Raw genomic sequence first — 22,273 nt, 5'->3', positions numbered from 1 at the left:
GTAACTCAGGATCAGTAATGTAATGTATGTACACAGTGACTGCACCAGCAGAATAGTGAGTGCAGCTCTGGGGTATAATACAGGATGTAACTCAGGATCAGTAATGTAATGTATGTACACAGTGACTGCACCAGCAGAATAGTGAGTGCAGCTCTGGAGTATAATACAGGAGGAAACTCAGGATCAGTAATGTAATGTATGTACACAGTGACTGCACCAGCAGAATAGTGAGTGCAGCTCTGGGGTATAATACAGGATGTAACTCAGGATCAGTAATGTAATGTATGTACACAGTGACTGCACCAGCAGAATAGTGAGTGCAGCTCTGGAGTATAATACAGGATGTAACTCAGGATCAGTAATGTAATGTATGTACACAGTGACTGCACCAGCAGAATAGTGAGTGCAGCTCTGGGGTATAATACAGGATGTAACTCAGGATCAGCAGAACACAACATAACTGTATACTCCTGCTATGCTCCTACCTGACACCTCTTACAGCTGTACTTGTGGGGCTCGGAGTCGACGCTCCCGTCCGAGTTGTCATCATTGTCTTCAGAGGAGATGCCGATCTTCCCTATGAATTCTTCCCTCTGCTGGTCGTTCATTAAAGCAATATCCTACACACGAATGTCTGGCATTAGGACGGCTCGGTGCCCGCTGTGAATCCTCAGTGCAGATCAATTACCTTAAAATGAATGTGGATGTGATCTCTCAGGACGTCCACCCTGAAAAACCTCCGGCCACAGATCTCACAGGTGTACTTCTTATCTCCGTGTGTGAGCAGGTGCTTGTTCATGTTGCTCCGGCAGGAGAACATCTGGGTATGAGAACAAAAGTGTAATGGGCAAAATACTGGGGTAGTTCATTTAAATAGAGCAGCCATAAATCAATGATACACTTGTCTCCCCATCGGCCACCACTAGAGGGAGCCAAGTGCATGTTATGTCTAAAGCAAGCTCCTGAGCTCCCTCTAGTGGTAATTATACACTTTTCTCCTCTTCAGCCACCACTAGAGGGAGCCAAGTGCATGTTAGGTCTACAGCAAGCTCCTGAGCTCCCTCTAGTGGTAATTATACACTTTTCTCCTCTTCAGCCACCACTAGAGGGAGCCAAGTGCATGTTATGTCTACAGCAAGCTCCTGAGCTCCCTCTAGTGGTATCCGACGGCAGACAGAATCTCATCATTCTATTCTTGGCTGGACATTGAGAGTTTGGAGCTCTGTAATAGGAAAAACTGAGCTCAGCTCAGATAAAATATAATAGGAACTTTATCAGCGCAGAATGTCCAACTATTAACAGAAAAATAAAAAACCCTTTAGTTGTTGAAACAAACTTTCACAATACGAACAGTTTTAACTCACTTTCCCGCAGACAGGACAGGACGACGGCTCTTTTTTGTACTTGAGGGAATTGTCAGTCGCCGGCTGGATGGAGGATTCACGTTTTACACGTCTCACTCCTGTAGGTGGCGCCAGTGAGAATATGAGCATTAATAAGAGATCACCTTAAAGGGGTACTCCAGAGATTACAATGTAATTATATCAACAATTATAAAGGCTCATAATCAATACTATTGTTTTATGTGCTTTGTAGAAAGTGCTCCGTGTGAGGCAGACACTGCTCCTGAGTGCTCCCACTCCCTGTGTCACAGATTGGGGCTTGCTTCTGCACACTTGCCCCTGGTGTGTGCCTGTTTGTACCATCATGGCTTCTTTTCACAGCCCTCCTGTGATCCCTGCATATTCACAGCTTGTATTTGACATTCAAAGTTTCTCCTCGACATGTCACATACAAGATGTGAAGGAGCAGGCAGGGAGCGCAGAACGAGCTGTGTCATTATAAGAATGAAGGAGCAGGCAGGGAGCACAGAACGAGCCGTGTCATTATAAGAATGAATGAGCAGGCAGGGAGCACAGAACGAGCCGTGTCATTATAAGAATGAAGGAGCAGGCAGGGAGCGCAGAACGAGCCGTGTCATTATAAGAATGAAGGAGCAGGCAGGGAGCGCAGAACGAGCCGTGTCATTATAAGAATGAAGGAGCAGGCAGGGAGCACAGAACGAGCCGTGTCATTATAAGAATGAAGGAGCAGGCAGGGAGCGCAGAACGAGCCGTGTCATTATAAGAATGAAGGAGCAGGCAGGGAGCACAGAACGAGCAGTGTCATTATAAGAATGAAGGAGCAGGCAGGGAGCACAGAGCGAGCCGTGTCATTATAAGAATGAAGGAGCAGGCAGGGAGCACAGAGCGAGCCGTGTCATTATAAGAATGCCCCCCGTAGTCTATTGACTGCCCTCATCTCCCGCCTCCTATACTCCCTGGTCCATTCCAGCCCCTCTGTGCTGCTCTTTTCAGGAAAGCATTGGGATGTGCATGGCAGACATGGTATAAACCCACAAGTTCCCTTTAATATGCCCTGCTCCTTATACAGATTATGGAAGATGCTGCACAGCTTGCCTGTGACATGTCAAGCAGCGTTTAGTGACGAGGGGAAGCCATGGCATGTCGCATACAACCAATGAAGGCGCACAAGCAGCCATGTCAGTACACATTGCGCACATTCATGGCTTGTTCTGCTACTTCACAGCTTCTTTGTGACCGGTCAAGGAGTGTGAAGGGAAGTTACGAATGTGGCATACAGGCATTGTGGGGAGCACCAGGGCAATATCAGGATAGACAACCCTCCCTAGGAGCCATGATGGGAGCGCAGCCTTACCCTCACCTTCCAGATGTCGGCGGTGATGTTCCAGCATCACGTCCCGGCGGTAGAAGAGCTTACTACAGATCTCGCAGGCGAACTTCTTCTCCCCGTGTTTCTTCTTGTGCTTGGAGAGGTTGCTGTTGGTGGAGAAGAACCGGTAGCACATCTCACACTGGAACGACTTATCATCTGTGAAACCAGAGAGGACGACCGTCAGGCGAAACGTTTCCCCAACCTTTAGTCTAAGATTAGGAAGACATGGCGGCTTTCTTCCAGAGACAGTGCCCCGAATGATGAAGGACCCTCACAAGACGCCGATCCCACCTGTTCTGCAGTTGTGGAACTCCAGGAAAGCCTCCACCCTGAACGCCTTCTCGCACGTGGCGCAGCGGTATCTGTAGTCCGCGTTTACCTGGAAAAAGCGAGACGGTGATAAAAGGCGAGTAACAGTAGGCTAATGCTCCATATACTCATCCTCCTCACCCCGAGGGTCCACAGGAGACAAATGAGGGCCACCTCTCACCTCGGTCCGGCTGTGCTTGTACGACACGTGCTGCTTCAGGCTTTCCTTACGGCTGAAAAGTTTCAAGCACTCCTCACATTTAAAGAGCTTGTCCCCTAGAGAAGGAAAAGAAAAACACAGCGCCCCTAGAGGTCAGGCAGATCTGATATTAGTGAAGCACACCTAACCCTTTACTGCTGCAAGATCCCTTTAACCCCTTGGAGACATGACCACTCATCATTGTTTTTTTATGGCTGTCATTCTAACCCCCACCTCCTCCAATCGGCTTTTCTTTTCCCCATCACCATACCTGAATGAGGGCTTTATTTTTATCTGATTTATTTTTTAAGAGGTTGGTGGGGGTGGGATGGTAGTTTGGAAAGCCCCCATTGATTTTAAGGTTTATTAAACAAAAAAAGATTATTTAACAAAAAAAACTAAAACCCTTAATCCAGCCCTTCATTTTCTTGGATTTAGTTTTGAAGATGCTCAGTTTATTATATGGGTTTGGCTTCAGTCGCCACAACTCATTACCCCCTTCTATGAAGTTTTTTTTTCACCATTTTTATTGCTGCTGTTTCAGACTTGCTGTTGGATCAGACACGTCGGCTCAGGTTGCTGCTGTTTCAGACTTATGGTGGGATCGGACATGTCAGCTCAGGTTGCTGCTGTTTCAGACTTATGGTGGGATCGGACATGTCAGCTCAGGTTGCTGCTGTTTCAGACTTATGGTGGGATCGGACATGTCAGCTCAGGTTGCTGCTGTTTCAGACTTATGGTGGGATCGGACATGTCGGCCCAGGTTGCTGCTATTTCGGGTTTACGGTGGGATCGGACATGTCGGCCCAGGTTGCTGCTGTTTCAGACTTATGGTGGGATCGGACATGTCGGCCCAGGTTGCTGCTATTTCAGACTTATGGTGGGATCGGACATGTTGGCTCAGGTTGCTGCTATTTCAGACTTATGGTGGGATCGGACATGTCGGCCCAGGTTGCTGCGATTTCAGACTTATGGTGGGATCGGACATGTCAGCCCAGGTTGCTGCTATTTCGGGTTTACAGTGGGATCGGACATGTCGGCTCAGGTTGCTGCTATTTTGGACTTACCGTGGGATCAGACATATTGGCTCAGGTTGCTGCTACTTCAGACTTATGGTGGGATCGGACATGTTGGCTCAGGTTGCTGCTACTTCAGACTTACGGTGGGATCGGACATCTCGGCTCAGGTTGCTGCTATTTCAGACTTATGGTGGGATCGGACATGTCGGCTCAGGTTGCTGCTAGTTCAGACTTACAGTGGGATCGGACATCTCGGCTCAGGTTGCTGCTAGTTCAGACTTATGGTGGGATCGGACATGTCGGCTCAGGTTGCTGCTACTTCAGACTTATGGTGGGATCGGACATGTCGGCCCAGGTTGCTGCTAGTTCAGACTTATGGTGGGATCGGACATGTCGGCTCAGGTTGCTGCTACTTCAGACTTATGGTGGGATCGGACATCTCGGCTCAGGTTGCTGCTAGTTCAGACTTATGGTGGGATCGGACATGTTGGCTCAGGTTGCTGCCGTTTCAGACTTACCGTGGGATCGGACATGTCGGCTCAGGTTGCTGCTGTTTCGGAAAACCTTGCTACAGATATTGCACTGGAAGACGCGCTTGTGATCTCCGAGCTGGCGCACGAACTTCCTTCTGATCCCGTGCCGCGATCCTGACAGCAGCCGCTTGACGTTACTGTTTCCCTGGTGGAAGGTGAACCTGCGGCAGACACAAAAATCGCACGTCACTTGTGGAGGAAATGTTGCAGTTTCCCCACCTACCGTAGAGGATATTACAGTGTATTCAGGTTTTTTTATTTTTGTGGATTTTTTTAATTATATTTTCATTTAAAGGAGTTGTCCAGTAAATAAAATTTTTTTTACTAAAAGTTTAGAAAAAACAAACAAACATGGCTGATAATGATCGATGGTTCCAGTCGGCAGTTTCCGAGTTCTCTCTCTTTTCTGGGGAAGGCTGGGTAACAAGCACTATGGATGGCTGGATGTATGAAATGGCTGATAACAGGGGACAACAGACTGCATTCACCACTTACTTAGAGACCGGCGGCAAATTACTGTTATTGGCGGTCGAGAGTTTTCCCAACATCAGCTCCATGAACTTGTCGTCGGAGTCGTGCGGCAGGGGAACGTCGTCCGGAGGGATCTCGGTGATTATTTCAGCCACGCCATCCGGAGGGAAGACCGGACTGTACAGGACAGGATGGGGCGCTGCAGGGAAAAGACAAAAAAAAAGGCGATTATGTAATAATAAGCAACTTTCTACACAATGGAGAGCCTCTTTAGGCCAGAGCACGTGGTAGCGCCCTCACCTGGAGGGCCGGAACTCTCACCTGGCAGGCCGGCGCCCTCACCTGGCGGGCCAGAGCTCTCACCTGGCGGGCCGGAACTCTCACCTGGCGGGCCGGCACTCTCACCTGGCGGGCCGGCGCCCTCACCTGGCGGGCCGGCGCCCTCACCTGGCGGGCCGGCGCCCTCACCTGGCGGGCCGGCGCCCTCACCTGGCGGGCCGGAGCTCTCACCTGGCGGGCCGGCGCCCTCACCTGGCGGGCCGGAGCCCTCACCTGGCGGGCCGGCGCCCTCACCTGGCGGGCCGGCGCCCTCACCTGGCGGGCCGGAGCTCTCACCTGGCGGGCCGGAGCCCTCACCTGGCGGGCCGGAGCCCTCACCTGGCGGGCCGGAGCCCTCACCTGGCGGGCCGGAGCTCTCACCTGGCGGGCCGGCACTCTCACCTGGCGGGCCGGCGCCCTCACCTGGCGGGCCGGCGCCCTCACCTGGCGGGCCGGCGCCCTCACCTGGCGGGCCGGAGCTCTCACCTGGCGGGCCGGAGCCCTCACCTGGCGGGCCGGAGCCCTCACCTGGCGGGCCGGAGCCCTCACCTGGCGGGCCGGAGCCCTCACCTGGCGGGCCGGAGCTCTCACCTGGCGGGCCGGAGCTCTCACCTGGCGGGCCGGAGCTCTCACCTGGCGGGCCGGAGCTCTCACCTGGCGGGCCGGCGCCCTCACCTGGCGGGCCGCGCCCTCAACTGGGGGTCCGAAGCTCTCACATGGCGGGCCGGCGCTCTCACATGGCGGGCCGGCGCCCTCACCTGGCGGGCTGTCATCCTCCACGATCACTAAGGGAATGCTGCGCTTCACAGTTTTCGATTTGCGGCTCCTCTTGGGTTTTTTCTTCAGCTCCGTCCTGACAGCAGGAGGAGCGCCCACCACCACGGGCTGCTCCGCAGGGGCCGGCCCTGGACCAGCCTCCACATACGCAGGGTCGCAGGCTTCGGAGGGGGAGATTCCTTTTGTTTGCTCCAGGTGACTTAATAAATGCTCTGCAATAAGAAGCGACATCGCAGCGTGAGACATCTCCACAAGGTACATTGTGGCTACACCGCCGCAGGGAGCAGCAGGTCACAGGAACACAGCCCAGGCGGTCTCTGCGGCTTTCAATCAGCAGGTAAGTTTCAGACAGTTACATAACCGCATCAACTCAGCTTGTCTGATACAAAGCTCAATATTCTCTGCATTGACAGGGTTAAATAATAAAATTCAAGCTGCCTGCTGCCACCACTAGGGGGAGCTCAATGCAGACTACATAACAGCATGTAGCCAACTTATGTGCTCCCTCTAGTGGTGGCTGGGGGAATACCACAGCATGCAGTCAGCTCCTGAGCTCCCTCTAGTGGAGGTATAACAGTACGCAGCCAGCTCCTGAGCTCCCTCTAGTGAAGGTATAACAGTACGCAGCCAGCTCCCTCTAGTGAAGGTGTAACAGTACACAGCCAGCTCCCTCTAGTGGAGGTGTAACAGTACGCAGCCAGCTCCCTCTAGTGAAGGTATAACAGTACGCAGCCAGCTCCTTCTAGTGGAGGTGTAACAGTACGCAGCCAGCTCCCTCTAGTGGAGGTATAACAGTATGCAGTCAGCTCCCTCTAGTGGAGGTGTAACAGTACGCAGCCAGCTCCCTCTAGTGAAGGTGTAACAGTACGCAGCCAGCTCCTGAGCTCCCTCTAGTGGAGATATAACAGTACGCAGCCAGCTCCCTCTAGTGGAGATATAACAGTATGCAGTCAGCTCCCTCTAGTGGAGGTATAACAGTACGCAGCCAGCTCCCTCTAGTGGAGGTATAACAGTACGCAGCCAGCTCCCTCTAGTGGAGGTATAATAGTACGCAGTCAGCTCCCTCTAGTGGAGGTGTAACAGTACGCAGCCAGCTCCCTCTAGTGGAGATATAACAGTACGCAGCCAGCTCCCTCTAGTGAAGGTATAACAGTACGCAGTCAGCTCCCTCTAGTGGAGGTATAACAGTACGCAGTCAGCTCCCTCTAGTGGAGGTATAACAGTACGCAGGCAGCTCCCTCTAGTGGAGATATAACAGTACGCAGCCAGCTCCCTCTAGTGGAGGTATAACAGTACGCAGCCAGCTCCCTCTAGCGGAGGTGTAACAGTACGCAGCCAGCTCCTGAGCTCCCTCTAGTGGAGGTGTAACAGTACGCAGCCAGCTCCTGAGCTCCCTCTAGTGGAGGTATAACAGTACGCAGCCAGCTCCCTCTAGTGGAGGTATAACAGTATGCAGTCAGCTCCCTCTAGTGGAGGTATAACAGTATGCAGTCAGCTCCCTCTAGTGGAGGTATAACAGTATGCAGTCAGCTCCCTCTAGTGGAGGTGTAACAGTACGCAGCCAGCTCCTGAGCTCCCTCTAGTGGAGGTATAACAGTACGCAGCCAGCTCCCTCTAGTGGAGGTATAACAGTACGCAGCCAGCTCCCTCTAGTGGAGGTATAACAGTACGCAGCCAGCTCCCTCTAGTGGAGGTATAACAGTATGCAGTCAGCTCCCTCTAGTGGAGGTATAACAGTATGCAGCCAGCTCCCTCTAGTGGAGGTGTAACAGTACGCAGCCAGCTCCCTCTAGTGGAGGTATAACAGTATGCAGCCAGCTCCCTCTAGTGGAGGTATAACAGTACGCAGCCAGCTCCTGAGCTCCCTCTAGTGGAGGTATAACAGTACGCAGCCAGCTCCTGAGCTCCCTCTAGTGGAGGTGTAACAGTACGCAGCCAGCTCCCTCTAGTGGAGGTATAACAGTATGCAGTCAGCTCCCTCTAGTGGAGGTATAACAGTACGCAGTCAGCTCCCTCTAGTGGAGGTATAACAGTACGCAGTCAGCTCCCTCTAGTGGAGGTATAACAGTACGCAGCCAGCTCCCTCTAGTGGAGGTATAACAGTATGCAGTCAGTTCCCTCTAGTGGAGGTATAACAGTACGCAGCCAGCTCCTGAGCTCCCTCTAGTGGAGGTATAACAGTACGCAGCCAGCTCCCTCTAGTGGAGGTATAACAGTACGCAGCCAGCTCCCTCTAGTGGAGGTATAACAGTATGCAGTCAGCTCCCTCTAGTGGAGGTATAACAGTATGCAGCCAGCTCCCTCTAGTGGAAGTGTAACAGTACGCAGCCAGCTCCCTCTAGTGGAGGTATAACAGTATGCAGCCAGCTCCCTCTAGTGGAGGTATAACAGTACGCAGCCAGCTCCTGAGCTCCCTCTAGTGGAGGTGTAACAGTACGCAGCCAGCTCCTGAGCTCCCTCTAGTGGAGGTGTAACAGTACGCAGCCAGCTCCCTCTAGTGGAGGTATAACAGTATGCAGTCAGCTCCCTCTAGTGGAGGTATAACAGTACGCAGTCAGCTCCCTCTAGTGGAGGTATAACAGTACGCAGTCAGCTCCCTCTAGTGGAGGTATAACAGTACGCAGCCAGCTCCCTCTAGTGGAGATATAACAGTACGCAGCCAGCTCCTGAGCTCCCTCTAGTGGAGGTGTAACAGTACGCAGCCAGCTCCCTCTAGTGGAGGTATAACAGTATGCAGTCAGCTCCCTCTAGTGGAGGTATAACAGTACGCAGTCAGCTCCCTCTAGTGGAGGTGTAACAGTATGCAGTCAGCTCCCTCTAGTGGAGATATAACAGTACGCAGCCAGCTCCCTCTAGTGGAGGTGTAACAGTATGCAGCCAGTTCCCTCTAGTGGAGGTATAACAGTATGCAGCCAGCTCCCTCTAGTGGAGGTATAATAGTACGCAGTCAGCTCCCTCTAGTGGAGATATAACAGTACGCAGCCAGCTCCCTCTAGTGGAGATATAACAGTATGCAGTCAGCTCCCTCTAGTGGAGGTATAACAGTACGCAGTCAGCTCCCTCTAGTGGAGGTATAACAGTACGCAGCCAGCTCCTGAGCTCCCTCTAGTGGAGGTGTAACAGTACGCAGTCAGCTCCCTCTAGTGGAGATATAACAGTACGCAGCCAGCTCCCTCTAGTGGAGGTATAACAGTATGCAGCCAGCTCCCTCTAGTGGAGGTGTAACAGTACGCAGTCAGCTCCCTCTAGTGGAGATATAACAGTACGCAGCCAGCTCCCTCTAGTGGAGGTATAACAGTATGCAGCCAGCTCCCTCTAGTGGAGGTGTAACAGTACGCAGCCAGCTCCCTCTAGTGGAGGTGTAACAGTACGCAGCCAGCTCCTGAGCTCCCTCTAGTGGAGGTATAACAGTACGCAGCCAGCTCCCTCTAGTGGAGGTGTAACAGTACGCAGCCAGCTCCCGATCTCTCTCTAGTGTTGGCTGGGGGCAGATAGATATTTATATAGGGCATGTTATGTATATGACCACCATGTTAAAAGATAAAATCCTATCTTTAACCACTTTTGTAGTTTATGTTATTATAGAATACCCTACTCTTCTCCTTACAGCTAATCCTTATATCTGTTTTTTTTTCTCTTTCCTTCCAGTGACAGTTTGTGGGGAGACATCAGAAGGATGGGGCTGCAGTCACTTCTCCCTTCTTTCACCCTGGCAGGAAAAAGCAGTCATCCAGGGACAGAAGCTGCGGTAAGTGACCTCGGTGACCGCCCCCCTAAGACGTCCTGTTTCGTGATGGAAGGAGGAAGGGAGTACGGAAAAAAAAGCACATATAGAGGAGCTGTATGGTAACAATGGCTGGGGCGGAGAGGGTTATGATAAAGCAAATTATAAGAGGGTTACACATAGGTATTTAGGAACGGCATCTTGGTGCTCACAAGCTTCACTTCACAGGGGACTGTAGACTGCAGAAGTGATGCATTATATAGCAATCAGATAAAGATCCACTGGATCACATCAGCTTGTTCCATACACCCATGACATAAAACAAAGCATAAGGTGCTTAAAAGATTAAACAAAAAAAATGTATATAATATAATATATCTATCTTCCTGCAGCCACCACTAGAGGGAGCTCACTGCTTTCTATTTGTGATAACTGTATGCACCTAGCTCTGGGGCTCCCTCTAGTGGTGGCTAAAGGCAGTCAGAATTTTATATTAAAAAAAAAAGTTTAGAAGACGTACAAAAATGAGTTAATATACAGTAAATGCCGATTAGTGATCTTGGTCTGTACCTGTGAGCAAATTGGGTTCGATGAAAGTCATGTTGCACACTTTACATGCCCACTCACAGGTCTCCACGTGAATGATATCGCTGTTCTCCTGGCAGTTTACTGAAATTGTAGAGAAAAAAAACCATAAATGAAACATGTAATGTAAATGTCACATTTGAGGACTTGAGTACAGAGATAAGCGGCGCTACATAGACACTGCTTATCTCTTCCATCACAAGTTCCTTCTTATGCATCATCACCAGACTGATTGGAAAGAAAAGAAAACAAAGAGGTTCTCCAGCAGCTGTACTCTGCATGATATAGTCCTGAGCCCCGGCTGCTGCAGAACATCATTTCACAGACAGTGGGTTACCTGAAGTGAACGCTGCCGGGGGACGGACGATTTTCATCTTCTTGGAGGTCATGGAGGCCAGCTGGTTAAATTTCGATGAGGTCAAGCCGTCTTCTTTCTCAGGTTCTGACGCCAAAAATCCCACCTCTGCCAGAAGTGAATAGTGAGGAAATCCGAAGAAATGCATGCCGTCACTCACCCCGTACAGATCACACATTGTGCTGCACAAAAACCATCACAACCCCCCTCCCCGCAATTCTTCATTTTTTGCAATTTTGTTTACCCCCCCCCCTGTTTCAGGAGCCATCACTTTTTTTTTTATATTTCTGTCCCCATAACTGTATAAGGTCAGTCCGACCACTCAAAATGGAGTCTTTTTTTTTCCTTTCAGTATTATAGCTTATAAAAAAATAAGACAAAAAAAATAAGAAAATTTCTATTCGGTTTGTGTAATAAGACAAAAAATTTATTTTTTGTGTGTTTTTTGTTTGTTTGTTTTTTTTATTTGCATAGTTGTACTTTTCATTGGACCAAAACAAAATGTCAATGATTTTTTTTTTGCAGGATATAGACAATAGTCGCGTTTATACCAAATACGCTCATTTTTTTCTTATTTTATTTTACACAATGGGGAAAAAAGCAGTTAATCCAAGATTTATTTTTTTAGCTTTTAGGAGAGCGTGTGATCAGTTGTTTGTACAATGCACTGTACAATGCACACTTAAAAGGGTTGTCCACTATTAGACAATCCCTTCTTAACGGAATAAAATTGCCCTAGGAAAAATGTAACCCCTTCATGACCGACGACGTATATCTATATGTTCCCTGCCTTTGATGCGGGCTCACACTCTGAGCCCGCATCTTTCCCGGAACATGACAGCTGATTTAGTGCTCCATCAAGTGCCTCTAATAGATATGGGTCTATCCAAGATCTACCCGAGGCTCTTAGCCAAAAATAAGCCCTCATCGGGCCATATTGATGGGGAAAAAAAAATTACAGCTTTGGGAAGAAAAGAAGGGGGGAAAGAAAAAAAAAAAAAGTCGCCCTGGGATAAAAGGTTTAAATAGTAAAATATATATATATATATATATATATATATATATATATATATATATATATATATATATATATATATATATATATATATATATATATATACACAGTGGGGCAAAAAAGTATTTAGTCAGTCAGCAATAGGGCAAGTTCCACCACTTAAAAAGACGAGAGGCGTCTGTAATTTACATCATAGGTAGACCTCAACTATGGGAGACAAACTGAGAAAAAAAAATCCAGAAAATCGCATTGTCTGTTTTTTTATCATTTTATTTGCATATTATGGTGGAAAATAAGTATTTGGTCAGAAACAAAATTTCATCTCAATACTTTGTAATATATCCTTTGTTGGCAATGACAGAGGTCAAACGTTTTCTGTAAGTCTTCACAAGGTTGCCACACACTGTTGTTGGTATGTTGGCTCATTCCTCCATGCAGATCTCCTCTAGAGCAGTGATGTTTTTGGCTTTTCGCTTGGCAACACGGACTTTCAACTCCCTCCAAAGGTTTTCTATAGGGTTGAGATCTGGAGACTGGCTAGGCCACTCCAGGACCTTGAAATGCTTCTTACGAAGCCACTCCTTCGTTGCCCTGGCGGTGTGCTTTGGGTCATTGTCATGTTGAAAGACCCAGCCAGGTTTCAACTTCAATGCCCTTGCTGATGGAAGGAGGTTTGCACTCAAAATCTCACGATACATGGCCCCATTCATTCTTTCATGTACCCGGATCAGTCGTCCTGGCCCCTTTGCAGAGAAACAGCCCCAAAGCATGATATTTCCACCACCATGCTTTACAGTAGGTATGGTGTTTGATGGATGCAACTCAGTATTCTTTTTCCTCCAAACACGACAAGTTGTGTTTCTACCAAACAGTTCCAGTTTGGTTTCATCAGACCATAGGACATTCTCCCAAAACTCCTCTGGATCATCCAAATGCTCTCTAGCAAACTTCAGACGGGCCCGGACATGTACTGGCTTAAGCAGTGGGACACGTCTGGCACTGCAGGATCTGAGTCCATGGTGGCGTAGTGTGTTACTTATGGTAGGCATTGTTACATTGGTCCCAGCTCTCTGCAGTTCATTCACTAGGTCCCCCGCGTGGTTCTGGGATTTTTGCTCACCGTTCTTGTGATCATTCTGACCCCACGGGGTGGGATTTTGCGTGGAGCCCCAGATCGAGGGAGATTATCAGTGGTCTTGAATGTCTTCCATTTTCTAATTATTGCTCCCACTGTTGATTTCTTCACTCCAAGCTGGATGGCTATTGCAGATTCAGTCTTCCCAGCCTGGTGCAGGGCTACAATTTTGTTTCTGGTGTCCTGTGACAGCTCTTTGGTCTTCACCATAGTGGAGTTTGGAGTCAGATTGTTTGAGGGTGTGCACAGGTGTCTTTTTATACTGATAACAAGTTTAAACAGGTGCCATAACTACAGGTAATGAGTGGAGGAAAGAGGAGACTCTTAAAGAAGAAGTTACAGGTCTGTGAGAGCCAGAAATCTTGATTGTTTGTTTATGACCAAATACTTATTTTCCACCATAATATGCAAATAAAATGATTAAAAAACAGACAATGTGATTTTCTGGATTTTTTTGTCTCAGTTTGTCTCCCATAGTTGAGGTCTACCTATGATGTAAATTACAGACGCCTCTCATCTTTTTAAGTGGTGGAACTTGCACTATTGCTGACTGACTACATACTTTTTTGCCCCACTGTATATATAAAAAATAGGGACATCCTCATTACCCACATCTGCGCAGTTGCAGTGGTCTCTCCCAGCAGTCACGTGTCACGACACTGCGCCGACATCCAGTAGTTGACAACCCCTTTAAGCACTGCCATATATTGGGCTTTTATTGATCATCCAATAGCGGCAGACCCTTAGTAAGTCTCGATCCGCCATAGCAGCCCACCCACATGCCATGATCACCATGGGCTATCCCACTGTTTAACCGCTTAAATGCTGCATTCGCCACTGGCAGTGGAATCTAAGAAGGTTAAACTGCAGCACAGCTGGCACCCGCGGTGTATGGAACGGGCGCAGCTCCTGGGCCTGCTCCAGACATGTGCGTCACATGTATCCCAAACGTAGCAGCTGGTAATTTAACTATATACATCTCGCCCGGTCATACTTTACCATTGTGAGGCGGCAAAGGAGGCTTCAACAATGGCTTCTCCATCTTCCTTGCATAGAAGGCCGCGTACCACACCCGTAGCTCCGTACCAGCGGCGATATCCCGAGAGGTAGTGAAGTAGATGTCGTTACCGTGCTGGAACGCCGTCAGGTTCTGATGGGTGAAATCTGAAGCTGGCCGGACCAGCATCATCCAGTTACATTCATCCTCGCTGGAGGTATCGAACAATACGACCAGCCCGTCCTTCTGGAACACCTGATATGAAGGCAGCAGCCCGTAGCCCCCAATTACCTCTTGTAAATATTCATAAACCCCCTCAGTCCCCGCAGAATTAATCTCCAGTAAAACAGTATATTGGAAGCAGGGGAGGAGGGAGATGCAGCTGCAGATTTTGACAGCGTGCTGTGAGAGGGGAGAAGGAGGAGGAGAAGTTTTACCTTGAGTGGAAAGACTGGATCTTTGTCTAGCTTGTCGGCTCTTTTACATTCAAATGGACCAAACTGAGTGCGCTTGACAAGTGGGGTGACCGCGAACACCCCCTCGGTGCCATCTCGGATGTAATTGATCTCCAGATTAGTGGGCAGCGATGACCTGAAGACAGAGGAGGCATTAGAGGACTCAGAACTGTTAGATCAGGGTGGGAATGGCACCGATCGCCAGAACAGGGGGCACAAGCAATGAATGAAGTGGTAGTAAGCATACTCGAGCATGCACCCCTCGTCACGCTGAGCCCCCTACCAAACAGGCAGGGACCCTCAATTCACCCAGTTGGGGCTGGTCCACATCTCTCCTACGCCATGAATGACTGATAGTTGGGAATATCCCTTTAAATGGCTCCCCAAGAAGACGTGTAGAGTAGACGTACCGGCAGGAGTACAGGGGTGGTGGGGCACCTTTGGTGTAGGGGGCCGCATTATATACCCCTTGATGTGTGAACGCACTCACCTCGCCCTGCTCAGCACAAAGGAGTCCTGGACGGTCACCAGCGCGCCGAGCTCCGGACACTCAGAGTCGTGGTACTGAGCACAGTCCTCACACCCTGCAAACAAGGCAAAGGAAGCTTTAAAAATGACAGCTATCCAGGATCAGAAAAGCATGGCTGCCTTCCTGCAGAAAACAGATATTGCAGCTCAGTCGCAATACCAGACATAACCTGTGTACAGAAGGGGAGCCATTTTCCAACATTTTTGCTAATAGAATTTTTTTTTTTCCTTTTACACACCTGTAATTTTTCTGCACAGCAATCCACAATGTGGGGGTATACTCGCTCCCAAAATTTTACAGAATTTTACAGTTCCAGCAAAGTGAATGAGACTAATAACGTAAACAATGTGCACGGAAATTGGCCTGCCAATTACAATGCATAAGCTCAGTAGCGGCCCCCCTGAGTGGAGGGCTGGGGTGGTCTCAACAAAACTTCAGCTGACGACACTTACATATAAACATCGACTCCTCCATCCCGTCCTGTGCCATCGTGCACACCTAGAGAGAAGACATAACGGCACAATTATTACATATCCGAGGTAAGATGGGACTGCCTGACGGGAACTGTCGGCCATGTTAGGCCCTTATGTGTACAATGGGGGGGTTGTGCTGATCGGGGAGCCATCAGACAGTATGGGGGGCCATGAAAAGTGAATCGTACTTTGTAAGAACACTAAAAGGCGTCCCTATGGGCAAGATTATGCCATCCAGATTTATTTCAAAAGTGATGAGGTATGAACATAAGGTAATATGTCAGAAAAGAAATGAAGCCAGAAGATAAGAATTGTACAAAAGGCCATGTAGGGAACATTAAAAATGTGAAAACAGTTTTATAATATGACATTTCTAGGCTGAGATATGATCACTGGATGTCATAGGCCCGAAGCCTGAGGCTGCAATACTGGGGGATTTTCATGACAACACGTTCCCATCTTTGTGGTTGCTATGGAGATCATCTGAGGGAACCAAATCCTGAAACGGACAGAAGTCCTCATGTCACTACTGGTATCGGAGACTGGCAGGTCGTAGATAATCATGGTGGATTCACACACGGTCTCCATGACAACAGCCGACAGAAAGAAGCCATTAGCAGTGGTGCAGCCTGGGGGTTAGGCCCAGAACTAAACGGGATCATGTTTCTCCATACTCTAGCGTATACAGTGATATTAGCGAGGCCATATTGGACCTTTCCCACATTATGGTCATACTATAGCCCTCTATAACAGAGGAACTGATGTGAGGGCATTAATGTAGCGCTGTATTTAATGGGCTTTTTATTTCTTTAGTTCAACTCTTTTTTCTAAGATTTATACTTGCTGTCAGTGAATGGAAACACTAAAAGCCTGGAAATTGGAGTTGTCGCTTATACTGGCATGGCGCTTATTAAAAGTTAGGGGAAACCGCGGCTGGGAAGGCTCAGGATTTTTTTTTTTTTTTAGCAGAAACTCTCCAAATCCTCCTAAAAAACTCAGGAGTTTTTGCTCAGTAAGTAAGTGCTGAGTTTTCGGAGCAGAAATTCTGAGTTATTGAGGGAATTTTGAGATTTGAAAGAGTTTTTGCTGAAAAAACATCCTTCAAAAATTCTGGGTGCACGGAGCCATTTTCAGCTTCAAAAACTCAGCGGAATGACTAAGTGTGAACACGAGTTTTTTATTTTTTGAGGCATTCAAGGCAGAATTCGCCTCTCCTTTGGGTTACCTGTACGGTCTTTTGTGTCATTTTCTTGAGCGTTTGCTTCGGTTTTGGCCGTCGTTTTTTTTGGGGAGGGTTTTCCCAAGGTTTTGGAGACGCTTTTTTTTTTTTTTTTTTTTTTTACAATTTTTTTTTCTTCCTTCAAAAGCTACGAGGGTTTTTTTTTTTTTTAAGAAAACAGCTCTAAAACACGACCATGTGCCTTTTGAGGGCAACCTATTTTTTTCAGGTGGATTGTGCTAAAAAAAAAAAGTACTCAAAGGAATGAACATTTCTATGTAAAAACCACTTGCTGTTCTGAACGTCAGAAACCTGAAATAAAATAATAATAAAAAACAGCAAGTGGTTAAGAGCAAAAATCGGTCCATTTCTCCGGCATTTCTTCCTATTCTTTTCCAAAAAAAAGTGTTTTTTCAGCATTTTTCATCCATTGAAAGTAATGGGTGGTGACAAAAAACGCAGGTAGATTTTGCTGCATATTTTTTGTACCAAAACCTGATGAAGTATTATCAGATTTTATTTTTTTTCTTTACACTAAACTTTATCAGCATGCACAAGAGACAAATGTAGCATGAAAAAATGCAGCAAAAAAAAACGCAAGAAAAAAACAAGCAAAACCTCGAGCTGAAAAAAAATGCCTAGGTTTTTGGAGAAGGATTTGAAGAGTTTCCTCTCCTTTTCAGCTCCAAAAACTTTATGTACAGTCTGAAAAGTCGCTTAAAAAAAAAAAAAGGCTGAAAGACTTTTCCAATTTATTTAAGCGCTAATACTTTTTTATGGCGGAAGAAAAGAAACTCATATGAACTCTAGCGTGAGAAAATATTCAGAAAAATTCCCGCGCTAGAGTTCATATAAGTTTATGCCACCAGGGGGCGCAGCACCGCAAGCCTACGAAGCTGCATTCCATTCATTTTCCAGTTTTTACAGCCAGGGGTGACAGCTGCATTAGCAGAGCTCCTGGTTGTAAAATTATTTAACCCCATTCAGATGGATTTACAGCGTGGGACATGACTGTACGGCGGACAGGTATGGGATATTGTTGCATTTTTATTTTCCTTTTTTTTCAGAAGAACGAGGGTCTTCAGTTGGATTGAGCATATAATAAAGATATTAAAACCCCATGTGTTTATTTATTTCATTAAAATAGTTTATTCATAACGTGTTTTTTTTAACCCTTTCCTACTATTGGATTAATAATGGATAGGTATCTTATTGACATCTCTCCATTATTAACCAGGCTTAACAATAGCAAGGTGACATTAACCCTTCATTACCCCATATCCCACCGCTACAGGGAGTGGGAAGAGAGAGGCTAAGTGCCAGAATAGGCGCATCTTCCAGTTCCCTGAAAATTGCCCACAGGAAAATTGCCCACAGGAAAATTGCCCACACGGAAAATTGCCCACACGGAAAATTGCCAATTGCAGCATCACAAGGTTTCAGATCTATGATATTTGAGGTGAAAGGTGAGGATGTTCACATGATATGTGATCAACTTGTGATTTACAGCTGACCTAGTGCAAAACTGCAAACATGCTGAAGATCTGTGGTTTGTAGCAGTCTGTCATTCTCAGCAATAGATAGATCTAGTCTGCTCTCATCTCTCACTGATTCTGCCTTACTCCTCCCACCAGCCCAGAGCAGCAGCACATGCAGAACCAGCAGCAGTGTGATCCAGAGGAGCCATCACTGCTATCAGTACTCACAAAAGAATCACTCTATTATCTGTGGAGTTACATGGGACTGCAGGTCAGGTCTAATACAGTATCATCTCAGTGGGTGCCCACCAAAAGCAGGGTGCTGCTGGCTGAGATAGATGGTCCTGGAAGCTCAGAAGGCACCGCAGAAAAGTGAGATTCTGTCAGAGGAGCCGAAGTGCCATAGCAGCTCTGCTCTCCCATTGACTTCAGTGGCAGTGAATCTGCGGCCTGCACTTCCTTCCCTGTCCACTTATGGCTGCCGAGAGTAAGAGTGAACAGACCCTACCTAGTTATGTATCCTACACATATACTGCAGGTGCAGGCAGGCGTAGGATGGAAGGAAATGCAGAGTGGATTGGAATAAGGCTATGTGCACACGTAGAATGGTCCACTGTGGATTTTTCTGCAGCGGATTTGATAAATCCGCAGGGCAATAACTGCGCATTTTTCCTGCGGATTTACTGCGGAATTACCGCGGTTTTTGTGCGGATTCCACTGCGGTTTTACACCTGCGGTTTTCCATTATGGAGCAGGTGTAAAACCGCTGCGGATTCCGCACAAAGAATTAACATGCTGCGGAATGTAAACTGCTGCGTTTCTGCAGCATGTGCATTGCATTGTAAAGTACATTGTCCTGTAAACGTATGGGAAACCGCTGCGGATCCGCAGCAAAATCCTCAGCGTGTGAACATAGCCTAAGGGTCTCTAGGCCCAGAAACACCACAATGAGAGTAGAATTATTGTTAGCACAGTGGAATGACAACTCCTAAGAACAGAATCCGTACTCCGGGACTAGGGATGAGCGAACCCAACCTGGAGAACCTGGAGAAGTAAACTAGGCCCAGAGACCTTTGTTGAAATCCATTCTGCATTTTCTTTGCTGCCTGTTTTGTAGTTCAATGGAGCCCATGGAAGTCCAGGACAATCACCCGGCAACTAATTATTTGCAGGTGTGCAATGATTGCTTAATAAACTTAAGTTATTGTTGTCATTAGAACTCCTTAATAAACTGTTCTTAATAAACTTGTTGGTAGTTTTTTATGTGGGCAATTTTTGACGACATTCTTCTGTTCTGCAGAGCATCTCACCTATAATTCTATACTATTCTCTGTTCTGCAGAGCATCTCACATATACCTGCATACTATCCCCGTCCTGCAGAGCATTTAACCTATGATCTTTGCTATTCTCTATACTGCAGAGCAACTCACCTATAATTCTTTATTATTCTTCTGCCCTGCAGAGCATCTCACGTATACCTGCATAATATCCCCTTGACCTGCAGAGCATTTAACCTATAGCTCTTTGCTATTCTCTGTCCTGCAGAGCATCTCACCTATAATTATATATTATTCTTCTGCCCTGCAGAGCATCTCATGTATACAAGCATATACTATCCCCCTGTCCTACAGAGCATTTAACCTATAATTCAGCCTGTGGGCAATTTTCTGTGGGCATTCTTCACCTTGCACCTCAAATATCATGGATCTGAAACTTTGTGATGCTGCAATTGGCAATTTTCCATGTGGGCAATTTTCCGTGTGGGCAATTTTCTGGTCACCGCATCTTCCAGATGTGCCTTTTCTGGGGTGGCTGGGGGCAGATGTTTTTGACCACGGGGGGTCCTATATCCATGGACCCTCTCCTGGCTATTAATATCTGCCCTCAGTCACTGGCTTTCCCACTCTGGCGGAGAAAATTGCGCAGGAGCCCACGCCAGTTTTTTCAAACCACTAACATTTATTAGTGAGGGATATATAAAAATGTAACCAGGTCTCATATCCTGTCGGGTTTGATAAGGAGATAGGAAAAGCCGGCAATTGAATTACCGGCTTTTCTGCTATCTAGCGCCGAATTAAATAAATATATACATACCTATTCTATATGTAGACATTTATTCTACCTATTCTATTCTCAGTGTGATTTTACTGTACACCGCACTGAATTACCGGCTTTTCTATAGAACACCGATGCGTATTTCTCGCAGTCACACTGCTGGTCCGTGTGGAATCCGTAATTTTCTCGCCCCCATAGACTTTCATTGGCGGATTTTTTGCGCAATACGGTGACAAGCGCAGCATGCTGGGATTTTGTATGCCCGTAAAATACGGCCGATAAATATACAGCAGATAGGAGCTGCCCCATAGAGAATCATTGGTCCGTGTGCAATGTGTAGTTTTTGCGCCTCTCATACGTCCGTATTCCTGTCTAGTGTGACGCCGGCCTGAGAGTTACCGGAAATAAGAAAAAAAAAAAAAAAACCTTCTGTTCGCGTGTGATTTATTCTGCAGCGGATTCGCCCCGATTCCTTCCTGCATTTGCAGTTTGTTTGTGTTTTGGAGTTTTTCATTTTTTCTATGGTCTGTGCCTCATTTTTATTTATTTATTTTTTTTAGTGGAAGATTAATTTATTCCCCCCCCCCAGATTTTTTTTTTAAATCTTTCCCCCAAATTTTACAATGTTTGTGCAGCAAGTGCCTAATAAGAGTCGCAAAAAAAAAGTGTAAAAAATTTGCAAAAAAAATCCATCAGCCCCCTTGAACTATTTTGCATAATAATTTGACCCCCCCCCCCAAAAAAAAAAAAAAAAAAAAAACACACAAGAAACTTAAAAAAAGAAAAAAAAATCCCAGCGCTGAGTGTCCCCAGCGCTGAGTGTCCCCAGCGCTGAGTGTCCCCAGCGCTGAGTGTCCCCACTGCTGAGTGTCCCCACTGCTGAGTGTCCCCACCGCTGAGTGTCCCCAGCGCTGAGTGTCCCCACTGCTGAGTGTCCCCAGCGCTGAGTGTCCCCACTGCTGAGTGTCCCCAGCGCTGAGTGTCCCCAGCGCTGAGTGTCCCCACTGCTGAGTGTCCCCACTGCTGAGTGTCCCCAGCGCTGAGTGTCCCCACTGCTGAGTGTCCCCACTGCTGAGTGTCCCCACTGCTGAGTGTCCCCGGTGCTGAGTGTCCCCACTGCTGAGTGTCCCCACTGCTGAGTGTCCCCACCGCTGAGTGTCCCCACCGCTGAGTGTCCCCAGCGCTGAGTGTCCCCACTGCTGAGTGTCCCCAGTGCCGAGTGTCCCCACTGCTGAGTGTCCCCAGCGCTGAGTGTCCCCAGCGCTGAGTGTCCCCACTGCTGAGTGTCCCCACTGCTGAGTGTCCCCAGTGCTGAGTGTCCCCAGCGCTGAGTGTCCCCACCGCTGAGTGTCCCCAGCGCTGAGTGTCCCCACTGCTGAGTGTCCCCAGTGCCGAGTGTCCCCACTGCTGAGTGTCCCCAGCGCTGAGTGTCCCCAGCGCTGAGTGTCCCCACTGCTGAGTGTCCCCACTGCTGAGTGTCCCCACTGCTGAGTGTCCTCACTGCCGAGTGTCCCCAGTGCCGAGTGTCCCCAGTGCCGAGTGTCCCCAGTGCCGAGTGTCCCCACTGCTGAGTGTCCCCACTGCTGAGTGTCCCCACTGCTGAGTGTCCTCACTGCCGAGTGTCCCCAGTGCCGAGTGTCCCCAGTGCCGAGTGTCCCCACTGCTGAGTGTCCCCACTGCTGAGTGTCCCCAGCGCTGAGTGTCCCCAGTGCTCTATTCACTGGCAGCAAGCAGCGCAGGAGCCTGCAGAGATGGACGCTGCATTAGATTCCTGCTTCTATGATTCTGACCCTCCATATCGTGACATAGCTGGGATTATCGCAGACCGCACACACATGCCGCCGACATGCCCCCTGCACACGGAGGAGGGGGCTGTGTCCGGTGTACGGG

The 22,273-nt window shown here is 48.0% G+C and overlaps 1 protein-coding gene across 6 annotated transcripts in view; it reads right to left on the bottom strand.

The window, feature by feature from the left end:
* Positions 1–22,273, bottom strand: part of PRDM15 (PR/SET domain 15) — a 46,776-nt gene that overhangs the window by 23,357 nt on the left and 1,146 nt on the right. For 4 of the 6 annotated variants that reach the window (XM_077293834.1, XM_077293830.1, XM_077293831.1 and 1 more), the window contains exons 2-16: positions 15,610–15,655; positions 15,119–15,212; positions 14,611–14,764; positions 14,176–14,428; positions 11,009–11,134; positions 10,657–10,755; positions 6,344–6,574; positions 5,292–5,466; positions 4,782–4,957; positions 3,227–3,321; positions 3,028–3,115; positions 2,719–2,892; positions 1,365–1,462; positions 689–820; positions 486–620 (exon numbers count right to left, since the gene is read on the bottom strand). In XM_077293834.1, the coding sequence (XP_077149949.1) occupies positions 486–620; positions 689–820; positions 1,365–1,462; positions 2,719–2,892; positions 3,028–3,115; positions 3,227–3,321; positions 4,782–4,957; positions 5,292–5,466; positions 6,344–6,574; positions 10,657–10,755; positions 11,009–11,134; positions 14,176–14,428; positions 14,611–14,764; positions 15,119–15,212; positions 15,610–15,646 (2,067 nt within the window). In that variant the 5' untranslated portion in view covers positions 15,647–15,655. The remainder of the gene's footprint in view (positions 1–485; positions 621–688; positions 821–1,364; positions 1,463–2,718; positions 2,893–3,027; positions 3,116–3,226; positions 3,322–4,781; positions 4,958–5,291; positions 5,467–6,343; positions 6,575–10,656; positions 10,756–11,008; positions 11,135–14,175; positions 14,429–14,610; positions 14,765–15,118; positions 15,213–15,609; positions 15,656–22,273) is intronic. The other 2 variants (XM_077293833.1, XM_077293832.1) reach the window with 1 other exon arrangement.

Source organism: Ranitomeya variabilis, chromosome 3, assembly GCF_051348905.1.
Source record: "Ranitomeya variabilis isolate aRanVar5 chromosome 3, aRanVar5.hap1, whole genome shotgun sequence".
In the NCBI taxonomy this organism is placed as follows: domain Eukaryota; kingdom Metazoa; phylum Chordata; class Amphibia; order Anura; family Dendrobatidae; genus Ranitomeya; species Ranitomeya variabilis.
This window is presented reverse-complemented; position numbering and strand designations above follow the sequence as displayed.